This window comes from Microcaecilia unicolor, chromosome 1, assembly GCF_901765095.1.
Source record: "Microcaecilia unicolor chromosome 1, aMicUni1.1, whole genome shotgun sequence".
Taxonomy (NCBI): domain Eukaryota; kingdom Metazoa; phylum Chordata; class Amphibia; order Gymnophiona; family Siphonopidae; genus Microcaecilia; species Microcaecilia unicolor.
Window position 1 is genome coordinate 548,690,705 of NC_044031.1, and position 12,999 is coordinate 548,703,703.

The 12,999-nt window shown below is 41.3% G+C and overlaps 1 protein-coding gene across 1 annotated transcript in view; it reads left to right on the plus strand.

The window, feature by feature from the left end:
- The window catches only part of VPS13B (vacuolar protein sorting 13 homolog B), a 1,674,799-nt gene that overhangs the window by 505,791 nt on the left and 1,156,009 nt on the right, over positions 1-12,999 (plus strand). Inside the window, 1 exon segment of the mRNA XM_030217225.1 lies at positions 2,472-2,616. Within this exon segment, the coding sequence (XP_030073085.1) occupies positions 2,472-2,616 (145 nt within the window).

Here is a 12,999-nt window from a genome sequence, read left to right on the forward strand (position 1 = left end):
TTTGACTTCACTTTTGCGAGGTTAATTTGACTGTAGCAGGTGTTCTCTGAGGACAGAAGGCCATTCATTCTCATATACCCTCCCACCTCCCTTTGGAGTTGATTCCATGCTATAGTATTGTACTTCTGGTCCTGCGCTCTCATGACGGGTGGGAAGGCACTCGCAGATGCATAGTGGTGATGCTGCACATGCTTTTAAAGATGTATTAATTTTTTTTATGCTCACCACATGCAAGTGTTAAAAGAATTTAACCAATTATACTCACAAATCCCCAAAGGATCAAGCAGGTATAATCACAAACAGGTTTATTGATTGCTTGCAAGCAAGAGACAATATCCAACCACAGTTCAAAGATTGTCTGACTCTAAAAATCCTCCCTGTGTCTCTTATACATTTTCTATGTGCAGGAATACAATGAAAGCTTGTTGCCTGTGTGTCTGTCAACACGTTCATATTTTCTAGCATGTTACATTTCTAGACTATTGGGAGTCAACTTGTCTGGTTCTCAAGCAAGTTATCTAGGCGCATCCCATTCTACAACTCATGTACACAAGGTCACAGAATCTACAGTTCAGAGAGGCCTAAGAATCTACATTTAATTTAGAAATAGTAAGAATGATTAACCCTATGTTAGCAAAACATTTTTTTACAGCAAGAGTGAATGGCCTGCTGTTCTCGGAGAATATTTGCTACAGGTAAGTATCTTCACTTTATAGTCATGAATGCTTTCAGAAAGTTGGAATCATTGTCGAACCAATTTTTGACCGATGGCAAACTTTGTATGGATGTCTTTGAGAAGTAATGTAAGAATGTCAAATATATGCAAAACCAATCTTCTTAAAGCTAGACAAGGAGACTGTCTCTGTAAAGATTATAGCAATCCAGTGTACTGTCACTCCCAGTGTAAGCATTTCCACAGGATGATCAGCAGTCTGTTGTGGCACAAGCATATGTCAGTTCATGAAGAATTGCAACCAGCTTCAGCTTCATCTCTGCTTCATGGTGACCCAATTTGTCACTGTTCTGTGTGGCTGGAGACCAGTAACCAGTTTAACAAACACAGGAAATGCCATTGTCCTCTTAGGCTCTAATCCCTGAACATCGTAATTTAAGATGACTTGATCCATCCTTTTGCATACTGAGGTTCGCATTAGCAAAATCCTGTTCCAGATTTTGCTACTTCATTTGGTTTACTGAAGAATCATAATTTTCGTCTCACTTCTGCAACTTTTAACTGCAATAATCAGGTAAAACTAAGTAAAAGTAGTAAAAATTTGTGAAATTTTACTAAAGTAAAAGTAACAAAAGTTTCTTGTACTACTTTGCATGCAAATGTGATAAAACTTTTACATTAGTACAATAACTAATTACTTTTACTTAGTTACTATACAACACTGGTGAAAATCCCTCCTCAGTCGGACTCTGGGAATGCCTCCACTCTGGGTAGAGTTACATGTCTACATGCTGTATGTGTGTAAGCTTGCCCACTTTTTGGGTGGGAGATTTTATAAAATCAATACTTGTGGAAATGCCTTTGAAAATTAGCTTAAAATGAATAAAAACTTACTGAGGCTTTTATTTTATAACTGTCATTCATGTTTTAGACATCCATAAACTGTCATTTAGATATTCATATGGCATAAGTATCATAGTAACATAGTAGATGAGAGTAGATAAAGACCTGTATACGGTCCATCCAGTTTGCCCAACAAGATGACATCATAACATATGGTATGTGATACTACATATGTGTATCTGAGCTTGATTTGCCCTTGCCATTTTCAGGGCATAGGCTGTAGAAGTCTGCCTGGCACTGTCCATGTTCTAAAATTTCTGAAATTGTCGTCGTAGCCGCTAAAATGCTCCCCTCCAGCCCATCCAAATCTATTCAGCCACGATCAGGGCACAGACTGTAGAAGTCTGCCCAGCATTGGCCTTGTTCTTCAACTTCTGAAGGTAATCTGTCCAGCCACGATCAGAGCACAGACCTTAGAAGTCTGCCCTGTACTGCTTTTGTTTCTCAATTTCCAGGGTTGCTACCAAATCTCTGCTAAGCCTCTTTGGATCCATTCGTTTCTAAACAGGATTTCTTTGTGTTTATCCCACTTTACAGAATACGCTTGGCAAGTTGTGTGCATAAATTCTAATTAATGCCAATTAGTGTCAATAATTGCTTGTTAAGTAGTAATTATCATTTCTGATTGGCTTGTTAAGATAATTAAGTTGCACACACAAATCAGAATATGACCAGATTTGCATGCGCAACTCCGGTCGCACTATATAGAATCCATGGGATAAGCCTTAAAATTTGTTTAAAAAATAATTAAAGCATTTGTTTTTCCTAGGTTGTTTGCGAAATGTTTTCTTTGCACATTTAATGATGAACTTATACATTCTTCACATACCAGAGTATTACTGCCTCTGAATTAATCACAGTAGTTTACTGTTTTTATTCTTTTTTTCTTCAGCAGCCTATAGGAGCCAGTCCCCTTGTTATGCCATCAAATCGAAAAAAAGAGGATGAAGTGTCAGTTGGAAGTGCTCCTTTGGCAAAACAGCAGTCAAATCAGGCCTCTGAGTATGCCAGCAGTCCTGTCAAAACTAAAACTGTAACAGGTATGTTCACACACACTTCACTGGGGATTGGTTGTGCAAACACAGTGGCACGCTTTTAGCTTTAGACAAATATTCCTTCTAAAAAGTGTATTTCATTTTTAATTTGTGTAATTGAAAATCATCAAATTCTAATTTTGAAGTTCATTTTTTATTTGGCCATTACAATTTCAAACAATGTTATTGTAGCACACATGTTGTTAAATATTCTTCTTAGAACTAGTTAGTTTTATAATATAATGAGCTGTAATTCCTTGCTAGGATTTTATATAGGTTAAAGAAAACTTATGCTGAGTAATAATATAATAATAACATGAATTTGTCTTCTTTGCTTACAGACTTATTTTACAGAGCAAGTATGTAAAGTGATTATAGTTCTAAAGTAGAAATGACTCTTTAATAAATGCTTTGCATTTCTGTGGTACCTTGCTGTGATGGTGGGTTTTTAATTCTAGCACATTTTAAATTCATTTTAATATTACATAGGAACATGTCAGTAGAAAAAGTTCAGCCCTTCTAATTGGCCCATCCAAACCACCTGCTTACCTCTACAATTCTCGTTCTCTCAATAATCCTATGCTTTCTTGAATTCAGATACTGTCCTTGTGTCCACCACCTCCACTGGAGTGCTCTTCCATGCATCCACCACCCGTTCAGTAAAGAAATATTTCATTAGATTATTCCTTTCACACTCTATGATCCCCTCTTTCAGTGCCTCTTTTTATTGAAAGAAGTCAGCGGATATTCAAAGCAAATAACTGACTGGAAATGGCTGTCTACCAGTTAAATTTCTTGGTTGTGGCTATCTGGTCATTTTCAGTGGCATTTGGTCATCCTTCCTGAAAGTGACTGGTTAGCACCGAACTTAAAGCCAGTTATGTCGGGGGTATTCCAGGAGCGGAGTCCAGTTTGGTCCCAATATTCAGACCTAACCGGCTAGGTTTAGCATATAAATAGGACATCATAAATAGCTGTCCTATCTTTACGCACTAAACCATGGCTAGTTTAGTCTGAATATTAACTTAATTAGTCATGAGCTAGGTAGCCTTAAAAAGCTAAAAATTCAATGCTGAAGCCCATACAGAGCCCACCATTACATTTCCGTTTCTGTCACTAGCGGTGGACAAAAATACCGCTGTCTCTCGCCAACTGAATAGCAGCTGTAATATGTATAATATTCCACCTTTCTATTAGTAACATAAACTCTTGTACTTTTAAGGCCTTGGAATCAAATTGTCTTTTTTTTTAAAGTAGCTATTTTTAGCATAGGGTTCTAATGTCATAACAGTATAGTTATAGAATCTATAACATTTCAGTGCAGTAATTCATATCTGGGAAGTTTTAAGTCCTATTTGTTTTAAAGTCCAATTTAGTTGATTTATTGATGATATTGCTTGAGGGCCCATTTGCCTATCCTGAAGACCCTTGTTCTGGCTTTTCTTTTGACCCACAGTACCCTTTCTCTTGTTTCATTTCTCCCATCCCTTTGTCTTGGCTTCTGCAGGTGAGATGCTGTCTTTGTCGGTGCCAATTCAGAATCACTGGGGTTTCTGCCCATCTGTATGTTGCTAAAAGGTTGGAAGGAAAGGTGTGCCTTTTTGCAGATGACATGAAAATAGCCAATAGAGTGGATACCTGGAGGGAGTAGAAACGATGAGAAGGCATCTCCGAATGTTAGAAGAATGATCGAGGGTCTGGCAGTTAAAATTTGATAATTTTCTATTGCACCAGATAACCTGATCAAATTTTATTTTAATACAATTTTTATTTCGTTTTAATTTGCTGTGCTCAGTAACACTGTTGTGCCCTTTAAACCAAATGTTCTGGATAGGGTACACAGCCGCCAAACATCATAGCACTCACCCTTCCTTCCTTCCAAAACTCGCACCTCAAGAGACTGACTCAAAGTGCTGCAATCAAAAATATTCACTGATGGTTTACTTATCTTAGATGATCTCAATTGGCGAGATGCGTGGACTGTGATGCCTCCAGATCACCCTTAATTTAGTGCATCGTGGTTAAAACCTAGAACTCCATCGTAATCCCCAACGTGGAGCCACGTTTCACTTTATAACGCTTTTTCAAGGGAATTTATCGTCAATCTGTTAAATAAAGCAGGGGAGATCTCTAGGCTCGCTACTCCCTACTGCTGAAAACCTACTGCTTTATTTAACTGCTTTATTTATTTGACGATAAATTCCCTTGAAAAAGCGTTATAAAGTGTTGTGTTCAGTTTTGGCAGCTGTACCATGCTAAAGATGTAAAAATACTGGAAGCGGTGCAAAGAAAAGCTACAAAAATGGTATGTGATTTGCGTTGCAAACCATACGAGGAGAGACTTGCCCACCTGAACATGTATACCTTGGAAGAAAGGAGAAACAGGGGTGACGTGATAGAGACGTTCAAATATTTGAAAGGTATTGATTCAAATGAACCTTTTTCGGAGACGGGAAGGCGGTAGAACAAGAGGACATGAATTGAGGTTGAAGGGGGGCAGACTCAGGACTAATGTCAGGAAGTATTTTTTTACGGAGAGGGTGGTGGATATATGGAATGCCCTCCCCCAGGAGGTGGTGGAGATGAAAACGGTAATGGAATTCAAACATGCGTGGGATAAACACAAAGGAATCCGGTTTAGAAGGAATGGTTCCATGGAATCTTAGGGAAACAAAACGGGACTTCTACGGTCTATGCCCTGATCGTGACTGAATAGATAGGGATGGGCTGGAGTGTAAATTTTAAGGGGCTTCGACGTTAGCTTCAGAACTTAGTACAAGAACAGTACTGGGCAGACTTCTACTGTCTGTGCCCTCAGAAAGGCCAAGGACAAATCAAACTCGGGTATTTATTTATTTGTTACATTTGTATCCCACATTTTCCCACGTATTTGCAGGCTCAATGTGGCTTACATATTACCGTAAAGGCATTCACCTATTACGGTAAGAACAAATACAAAGTGGTGTTATGGAAGAGTAAGGTTCTAGTGTGAAAGACATGTTATGGAATCATAGAGAGGAAGAGTTTGTGTCCATTACGAGATTGATTTCATTGTGGTGCAGGGTTCAGCCATTTAAGTTGGGTCAGTAGTGTATGCCTTTTTTGAACAGATTAGTTTTTAGTGATTTCCGGAAGTTTAGGTGGTCATACGTTGTTTTCTCGGCTGTTGTTAGTGCGTTCCATAGTTGTGTGCTTATGTAGGAGAAGCTGGATGTATAAGTTGATTTGTATTTAAGTCCTTTGTTGCTTGGGTAGTGGAGATTTAGGTATGTTCATGTTGATCTTGTTGTGTTTCTGATTGGTAGGTCTATGAGGTCTATCATACATCCCGGGGCTTGACCGTAGATGATTTTGTGAACTAGGGTGCAGATTTTGAAAGCAATACGCTCTTTGATTGGGAGCCAGTGCAGTTTTTCTCGGAGGGGCTTGGTGCTTTCAAATCACATTTTGCCAAATATAAGTCTGGCTGCAGTGTTTTGAGCGGTCTGAAGTTTCTTTATGATTTGATTTACAGAATTCATAATCTTCTACAAATAACTAACTTGAAAGTACTAGTTTTGGTTTGTTTGGTTGTTTTTTTTTTTTTACTTATTTCCTGCAACAAAAAAGTTTGGACTGCCTTTGAGATTTCACTTTGACCTGCGGAGATTCACTGCTGCTGCACAATGTGAATATTCAATATGCAAACTTGATTCTTCATATCCCTTGGTATAGTCGTTAAAAAAATTGCACTGCCAGTCAGTTAAGCAAGTGTGCTCAGACCAAACAGACTAGGCAGGAGTAAATACAGATGATTCTGTTTTCAGCCACATAGCTTTAGTGAAGTCCATGGCTATGCTTCTTTCACATCTCTTCTTTTCCATTCACTCCTTTTATTTATTTATTTGGATTTATTTACCACCTTTTTGAGGGAATTCACTCAAGGCAGTGTATAATAAAAAGAAATCAAACATGAGCAATAGACAATTACAGCAGTAAAAACATTCAAATAACAATACAAAGTATGGCATAGTATATGCTTTCATTCTCCATTCATCCCTTTTCTCATTTTCTGCAAATTTGAATTTTATCGTAGAGTAACAAGCTATATATAGATGCTTCCATAAGAATTGTAATGAATCAGTAAAAATGAAACACTTGAGAAGTATCATAGCCACAGTGAATAGAAACAGAATAAACTGTGAAACATTGGTTTCAATTACAGGCTGAAGGGAAAGCTGATAGAAAAATTAGAAAAGGAACAAGGAGGAAAGAACAGCTGGTTTGAAGGCAAATGAATGGTTTACAGCTTATTCAATAAATAGAAGCCAGGTGGAAAAAAATATTTGACTTATGTTTCATTTTTATGGACATCAGCTTTTTCAGTGCTGCACTATAGAACCTTAGATGAAGGAGGAAGTTATTCTAACGTGATGCTAGGAATAGAAAATGAACTAGGGTGTTCTTGGATAGAACATGAAGTTCAAGGGTAACTCAAACCTTTGATAATAGTATAAAATTCAGCTTAGCTAATACTAGTAATTGATCTAATTTTCTCAAAAGCATTTTTCTTTGAAAAGAAAAAGTAATATTATTTGGCTGTCCTATCACATATGCTTGAAAGTGCACAGTGCATTTTTCTAGCAAAAAAAGGTGCCAGTACTCAAATGCTAGGCCACCCTTCAGGGGTGGGATAATCACTGAGGGACCCACCCCACAATAGCCAGACCCCTGCAACCAGTCACAGAATTTATGGCAAGGCAGAATTGGTGTGTAGAGCCTGAGCTCTTTCATTAAAACATAGGGTCCATGGGGCAATTTTAGCAGACAATGGAAAAGGTGCCAGTACTCAGTACCCCCAAGTACCCCCTCAAAAAAAGCCCTGAAAGTGCATATAGCAAAGTAAGACCCCCCCCCCCCCCCCAAGGAATCAGGTTTCATTGCAAATCTTGTGATCTAGAAGGGCTATGACAGCTGACATAGAATTTTGTATTCTGCCCCTGTCTGATTAACATAGAAACAATGGTCCAAGTAATAAGTATAATTTTTTTTCTCTTAGGGAAATTTGTGCAAAGCCATATATTCCTTTTTTGGGTGCTTCCCCTCCTTACCAGTACACTTACTACTCCAGCCTGATAAGAGGAGGAGCTGCTCAGGCAAAGGGTCAGGCTGCTTCCTTCTCTGCCGCCTTGTTTCCCAGCAGTTCCTTTAAGCCTCACAGCTGTAAGGAGGCCTGCAAGGCTCAAAGAAACAGTTGGGTTCAGGATGACAGAGGGGCAGGAAGTTGCCTGATGTGCAGCTGTGCATCTCCTCCTCTTCCTGTGCTGAAGCGGTGAGTGTGTGTGTGTGTGTGGGGGGGGGGGGGGGGGGTCTGGTAAAATTTAGATGGAGTGGGGGGCTGAACAAAAAGGTGGATGGGGAGTAGTGGAGGACGTGGGGAGCTGGAAAAAAGATGTATGGTATGTGTGTGCAGGGAGGGGGGTCTGGAAAAAAGATGGTGTGATAGATAAGACCATGTCCTTTCATCCCCATTGCTTTCTCACTACAAGATTATTGCATTATATTACACTTCTATTCTACTAAACACAGGGTTGAAACTGGTTTACAGTGTTAAGAAATAATCAGGACAAACTCTTGGGGAGACCTATCAAACAAATTTCTTAAAAAGAAAGTGTCATGAAATGCCTAGCCAACTGTCTGGGGTTACCCCGCAGCCACTTAGAGGGTCTATCCCCTGCAAAACTCAGGTCTGCCTGCACCTGCCACTTGTGCTTTACACTAGCACCCTCTTCCCACCAACTGGGTCCCAACCGCCTCTGGGCGAATCTCCCGCTCTCAAATTATCCCCAGTGATTCCTAGGTTACTGGGGCCACACTCCTAGTGGTTCCACAGTTCCCATGAAACATTCACAGACCCAACACACAAACCACTAGGATTCTTTATCAGTCCGGACAGGCAGAACGAACAAACAAATGTGTTTATTCTCACACTGGAACAATGAACAAAAAATGTTTAATTGGCAAACAATAACAGAACTGAAAAAGGGATCAATTATAACACTAACTAAACATCTATATACTGTCTAAACAGTACCTGGGAAGGTCAGGATATATAACTATTCACAGAGCCTCAGCAAAGAGATCTGTATCTCTTTCCTCCCGGGCTAAAAGCTGAAGCAACAGCCAGCATCTGCTGGGCAATTTCAAATTCCAGGCCAATCAGAACCCAGAACAGTCAAATTTCAAATAAAAACGGATTATATCACTACAGGCACTTCCTATTATCTGTGTGCTGACTAAAATAAAGAGAACTCAGTCCTCTGCAGTGGCGTAGGAAGGGGGGGCGGTCCGCCCCGGGTGCACGCCGCTGGGGGGTTACTTCCTGTTCCGGGACAGAGCAGTGAACCAGCGTGGAGCCGACACACCCCAGCAACGTGCAGTTGGGGCGGATCGGCCCTCCCGCCCGTCTCTCGCCGCAGGTATGTGCTCCGGGGGGGGGTGCGCTCCAGCGTGAGGAGGGTGCGCGGCCCGGGTGTCAGCTCCCCTCGCTACGGCTCTGGTCCTCTGTAACAGCTTTTAACATAAATATGCACCATCGTATGTCTAAACTAGAGAAATACTCTTCAGAAAAAAGGAAAATACATTTTACAGGCTTTAAAAGCACTGTTTCTTCACAGAAAGTGTCTAACTTTCTTTTTAAAAGAGAAAAATTAGACAAAATACTTAACATGGTTGCAGTTCTTTCCAGACTTTATCAGCTTGTAGTGCAAGAAGTTTTTCATAAATCTTAAGTCGTTTGACTCCCTTCAATGTAGGAGGAACAAAAGGGGAATTGAACATTGCTCTTCTGGTTCTGTTAATAGATTGAAATTCCAAGTGAAATAAGTATTCTGGACCTTCACAGTTCAAAATCTTAAACAATATACATGAAAATTTGAACAAAATCTTTGTTTCAATTGGCAACCAATGAAGCTCAGCAAAATAGAGATGATATATTTCTTCAGCAAAAAATATTACACACCCTGCTGTATTCTGGATGGTTTCTAATTTCCAAACAATCTGTTTCGGAGCACCAAAATACAAAAGATTACAGTAATCCATCTTAGACAGAAGTATTGATTGTATTAATAACCTAAATTGTTCAAATTCAAAAAAATTTCTGATATCCCTCAGCTGTCTCGTAAGAAGAAAAAGAACTTTTAACCAAGGCATTAACATGGAACTCAAAAAATATTGTTTGATCTAAATAAACTCCTAAGATCTTAATCACAAGAGAGAGTGAATACATAGTCTGATCTAAGGTAATATGATCTAACGTTGAATCTGGGGTACCTTTGAACAGTAAGAAAATTGGTTTTATACTGAGGAGAGCTGTAAGACAGGTTTTGGAACTCAAGTGTCAGAGGAGAAACCTGGACCAGCCTCGAGAGAGGAGGATATTGTAAGGCTTGATGGGTTCAAATGACACGTAGTAAGTAGGGGCAGGAATAAATGGAAGGACAATATCTTATCATGGGAACCAGGACTAGACAATAGAAAGGGAAAATAAACCCTCTTGCCTGAGAAAGTGGTAACTGCCAGGAATTCCATGCAGACAGGACTGGGAAAGAAGCTGCTGTGATCCTTGGGGGAGGAGGGGCAGTGGCAGCACAACCTCAGGAAGCAGATAGCTTGAACCTGGGAGGGAGCAGATTGCCCAAGAATCCTGGAAGTTGGAATGCACAGCCTGTCCTCCAATCCAGGAGCAGAAAGGCTAAGCCAATCAGAGTCAGGGTATAGTGGAGCCCTGGAAGCCTAGAAACCATGCCTGACATAAAATTTCTTTCTTAGGGAAGGAAGGCAACAGGAGGAATTGACAGCTAATGTCCAGTTCTAGAGGATCCTGTTCCTTCATGCCAGAAGCAGGTTTTGGGCCTCTTGGTCAAATGAAGGATAAAGATGGTGTCTTTCTTAGGAATTAAACTTGAACCCCAGTTGGGGAAAAGAAAGAAAGACTCTTAATTAGAAAGACGTTTTTAATTTTGCTGGTAAGAAGCATATACTTCAGCTAATATTTTGTTTGGCTTTGAGACTGGTGTTATTTTTGCTTTAAATCTTTGAGTTCCTGACACGGAAGAAGCTGTGTGAAAAACAATAAAAAAGCATTTAGTCTAGATGTTACTTGATTCTGCTCTTTCCTACAGTTAAAAATGCTGTATATAAGTCATGTTGATCTGAGTCGTTCTTGTATTGCCCCAGGATTGGTAGCATGGAACTTTGCTACTAGTTGTGACCTGGATTGGCCACTGTTGGAAGTAGGATACTGGTCTAGATGGCCCATTAGTCTGACTCTGACCCAGTATTTGTCACGTCTGTGGCTGTGACCACCCTCAGACTTACCTTATTTCTGGGGGTCAGCTTCTAAGCTGACTTCTGCCTATCCTTTCTGGAGTAGTTTTCCTTCTGTGTGCTGGCTGCTTCCAGCATGGCTCTAATTACTCCACTGTACTGCACCTGGGGGTGCTGCCTGAGTTAGCTCTACCTCTGTCTCCAGCCTGGCTCTGTTTGCTCCTCTGTGCTGCACCTAGGTATTCTAAGTCTCTCTATGTTCTGTGTGCGCTCTGCCTGCTCCTTGGTTTGTGCTCCTCTCACCCGCTGGTGGCAAGAGCCAGTGGCTGCCATAGTTTGTCTTGCTGTTCCTACCCGTTCCAGACGTTAATCCAGTCCGGACCGGTTTTTTCAGGCTGCCGGACTTGTCTCTCTTGTTTGAGCCTGGACAGCCTCCGTAGTTGCTTACTGATGGCTGCAGCTGCTCCTCAGGTGTTGAAGGGCTTTATTAAACACTTAGAGACTGCAGCCTTTGCCTTTGCATCGTCTAACGTCCCTGGTATGTTAGAGTGCTCTGTGCACTGCTACCTTGTCCAGTTCAGTGAGAGTTTCTAGCTTGTTACTAGTAGCTTGGGCATAGCTTTTCTTGTTTGCTTGTGTACAGCTTTACTAGTTCTCCTGTGTGTTGTGTTGTGTGAGTTCCTAGCGTGTGACTAGTTAGCTTGTGCATAGCTTTGCTTGTTAGCTTGTGTACAGCTTTACTAGTTCTCCTGTGTTTTACTTTGTGTGTGTTTCTAGCTTGTGACTAGTTAGCTTGGGCATAGCTTTCTTGTTAGCTTGTTTACAGCTTTACTAGTTTTCTTGTGTTTAGCTTTCTGGTTTTCCCGTGTGTGTTTTCCTTTGCTTCTGGAGCTGCAGGCCTAGTTCTGTCTGCTGCCAGTACTCCTTGCTTCTGGAGCTTCAGCCCTAGTCCTGTCTGCTGCCAGAACTCCTTGCTACTGGAGCTCCAGCCATAGTCTTGCTACTTGACCTGACCATTGCCTGAATCTGACTACTCTCTGCCTGCTGCCTGACCCGACTACTGCCTGAACCTGGATATTCTCTGCCTGTGGCCAGACCTGACTATTGCCGGAACCCGGACATTCCCTGCCTGCCTGTCTGCCTTGCTTTCGCCTAAGTGCCTGGGGGCACTTCTGTATCCTGATTCCTGTTGTTCCTGCTTGCTAGTTCCAGTTCCGGATTTCCTGTAAGCCCTGCCGGCTGCCCGAACCTGAGGGCTCAACCCTCGGGGAACAGTGGCTAAGCGTAGGTGAAGCCTAGGTCCAGTGGGTTCCTGTCCAGTGGGTTCCGGTCCCGTGTGTTCCAGTCCAGTGTGCTCCACTCCAGTGTGTATCATTCCAGTGGGTTCCAGTCCGGTGCATTCCAGTCCTGTGTATTCCAGTGCAGAACTCCAGTCCGGGGTTCCAGTCCAGCCTTTCCTCGTCTCTGTTTTGAAGGTGACCTTGCCTGCCACTGCCACTTCACGGTAGTGGTCCAAGGGCTCACAAACCCAGTGCTTCCAGGGAAGAAGCCTGACAGTATTGCTATTCTTATGTTATGTTCTTATCAATCAGCAAGGTGGTGGAATTCCTTACAAAACTATTGAAGACATTTCTGCTTCAGAAATGTATAGACTGTTAAATGTTAATTTGGTGAATTTGTAAATTCCCAGGCCTGCCTGGTTTCTTAGTATGTAATCCGCACTAAACTTGTGTGGATAATGTGGGTTATAAGTACCCAGTGTAATGTAATGTAATTATTTTGATTAACTGGAAAACCTAGACTGGCTTATTTTGCTTCCATGGAATGAACTCTGAAAAAGATTCCATTGGTGATTAAAAGAAACAGGCACCACAGTGCAGTTCTCCTCACTATCCACACTACAATGGATTGAGTTGGGAAGGGGCTGGAAAAAGGTTGTTGATGTATGTGTGTGTGCCTTGGGAATGGGATGGAGGTCTGCGGGAATGTGCATGGGAAACTCCTGTGATGATAATTGTGTGTGTGGGGGGGGGGGGGGGGGGGGGATGCCAGCACTTATAATGGAGGAATTCTGAACAAAAT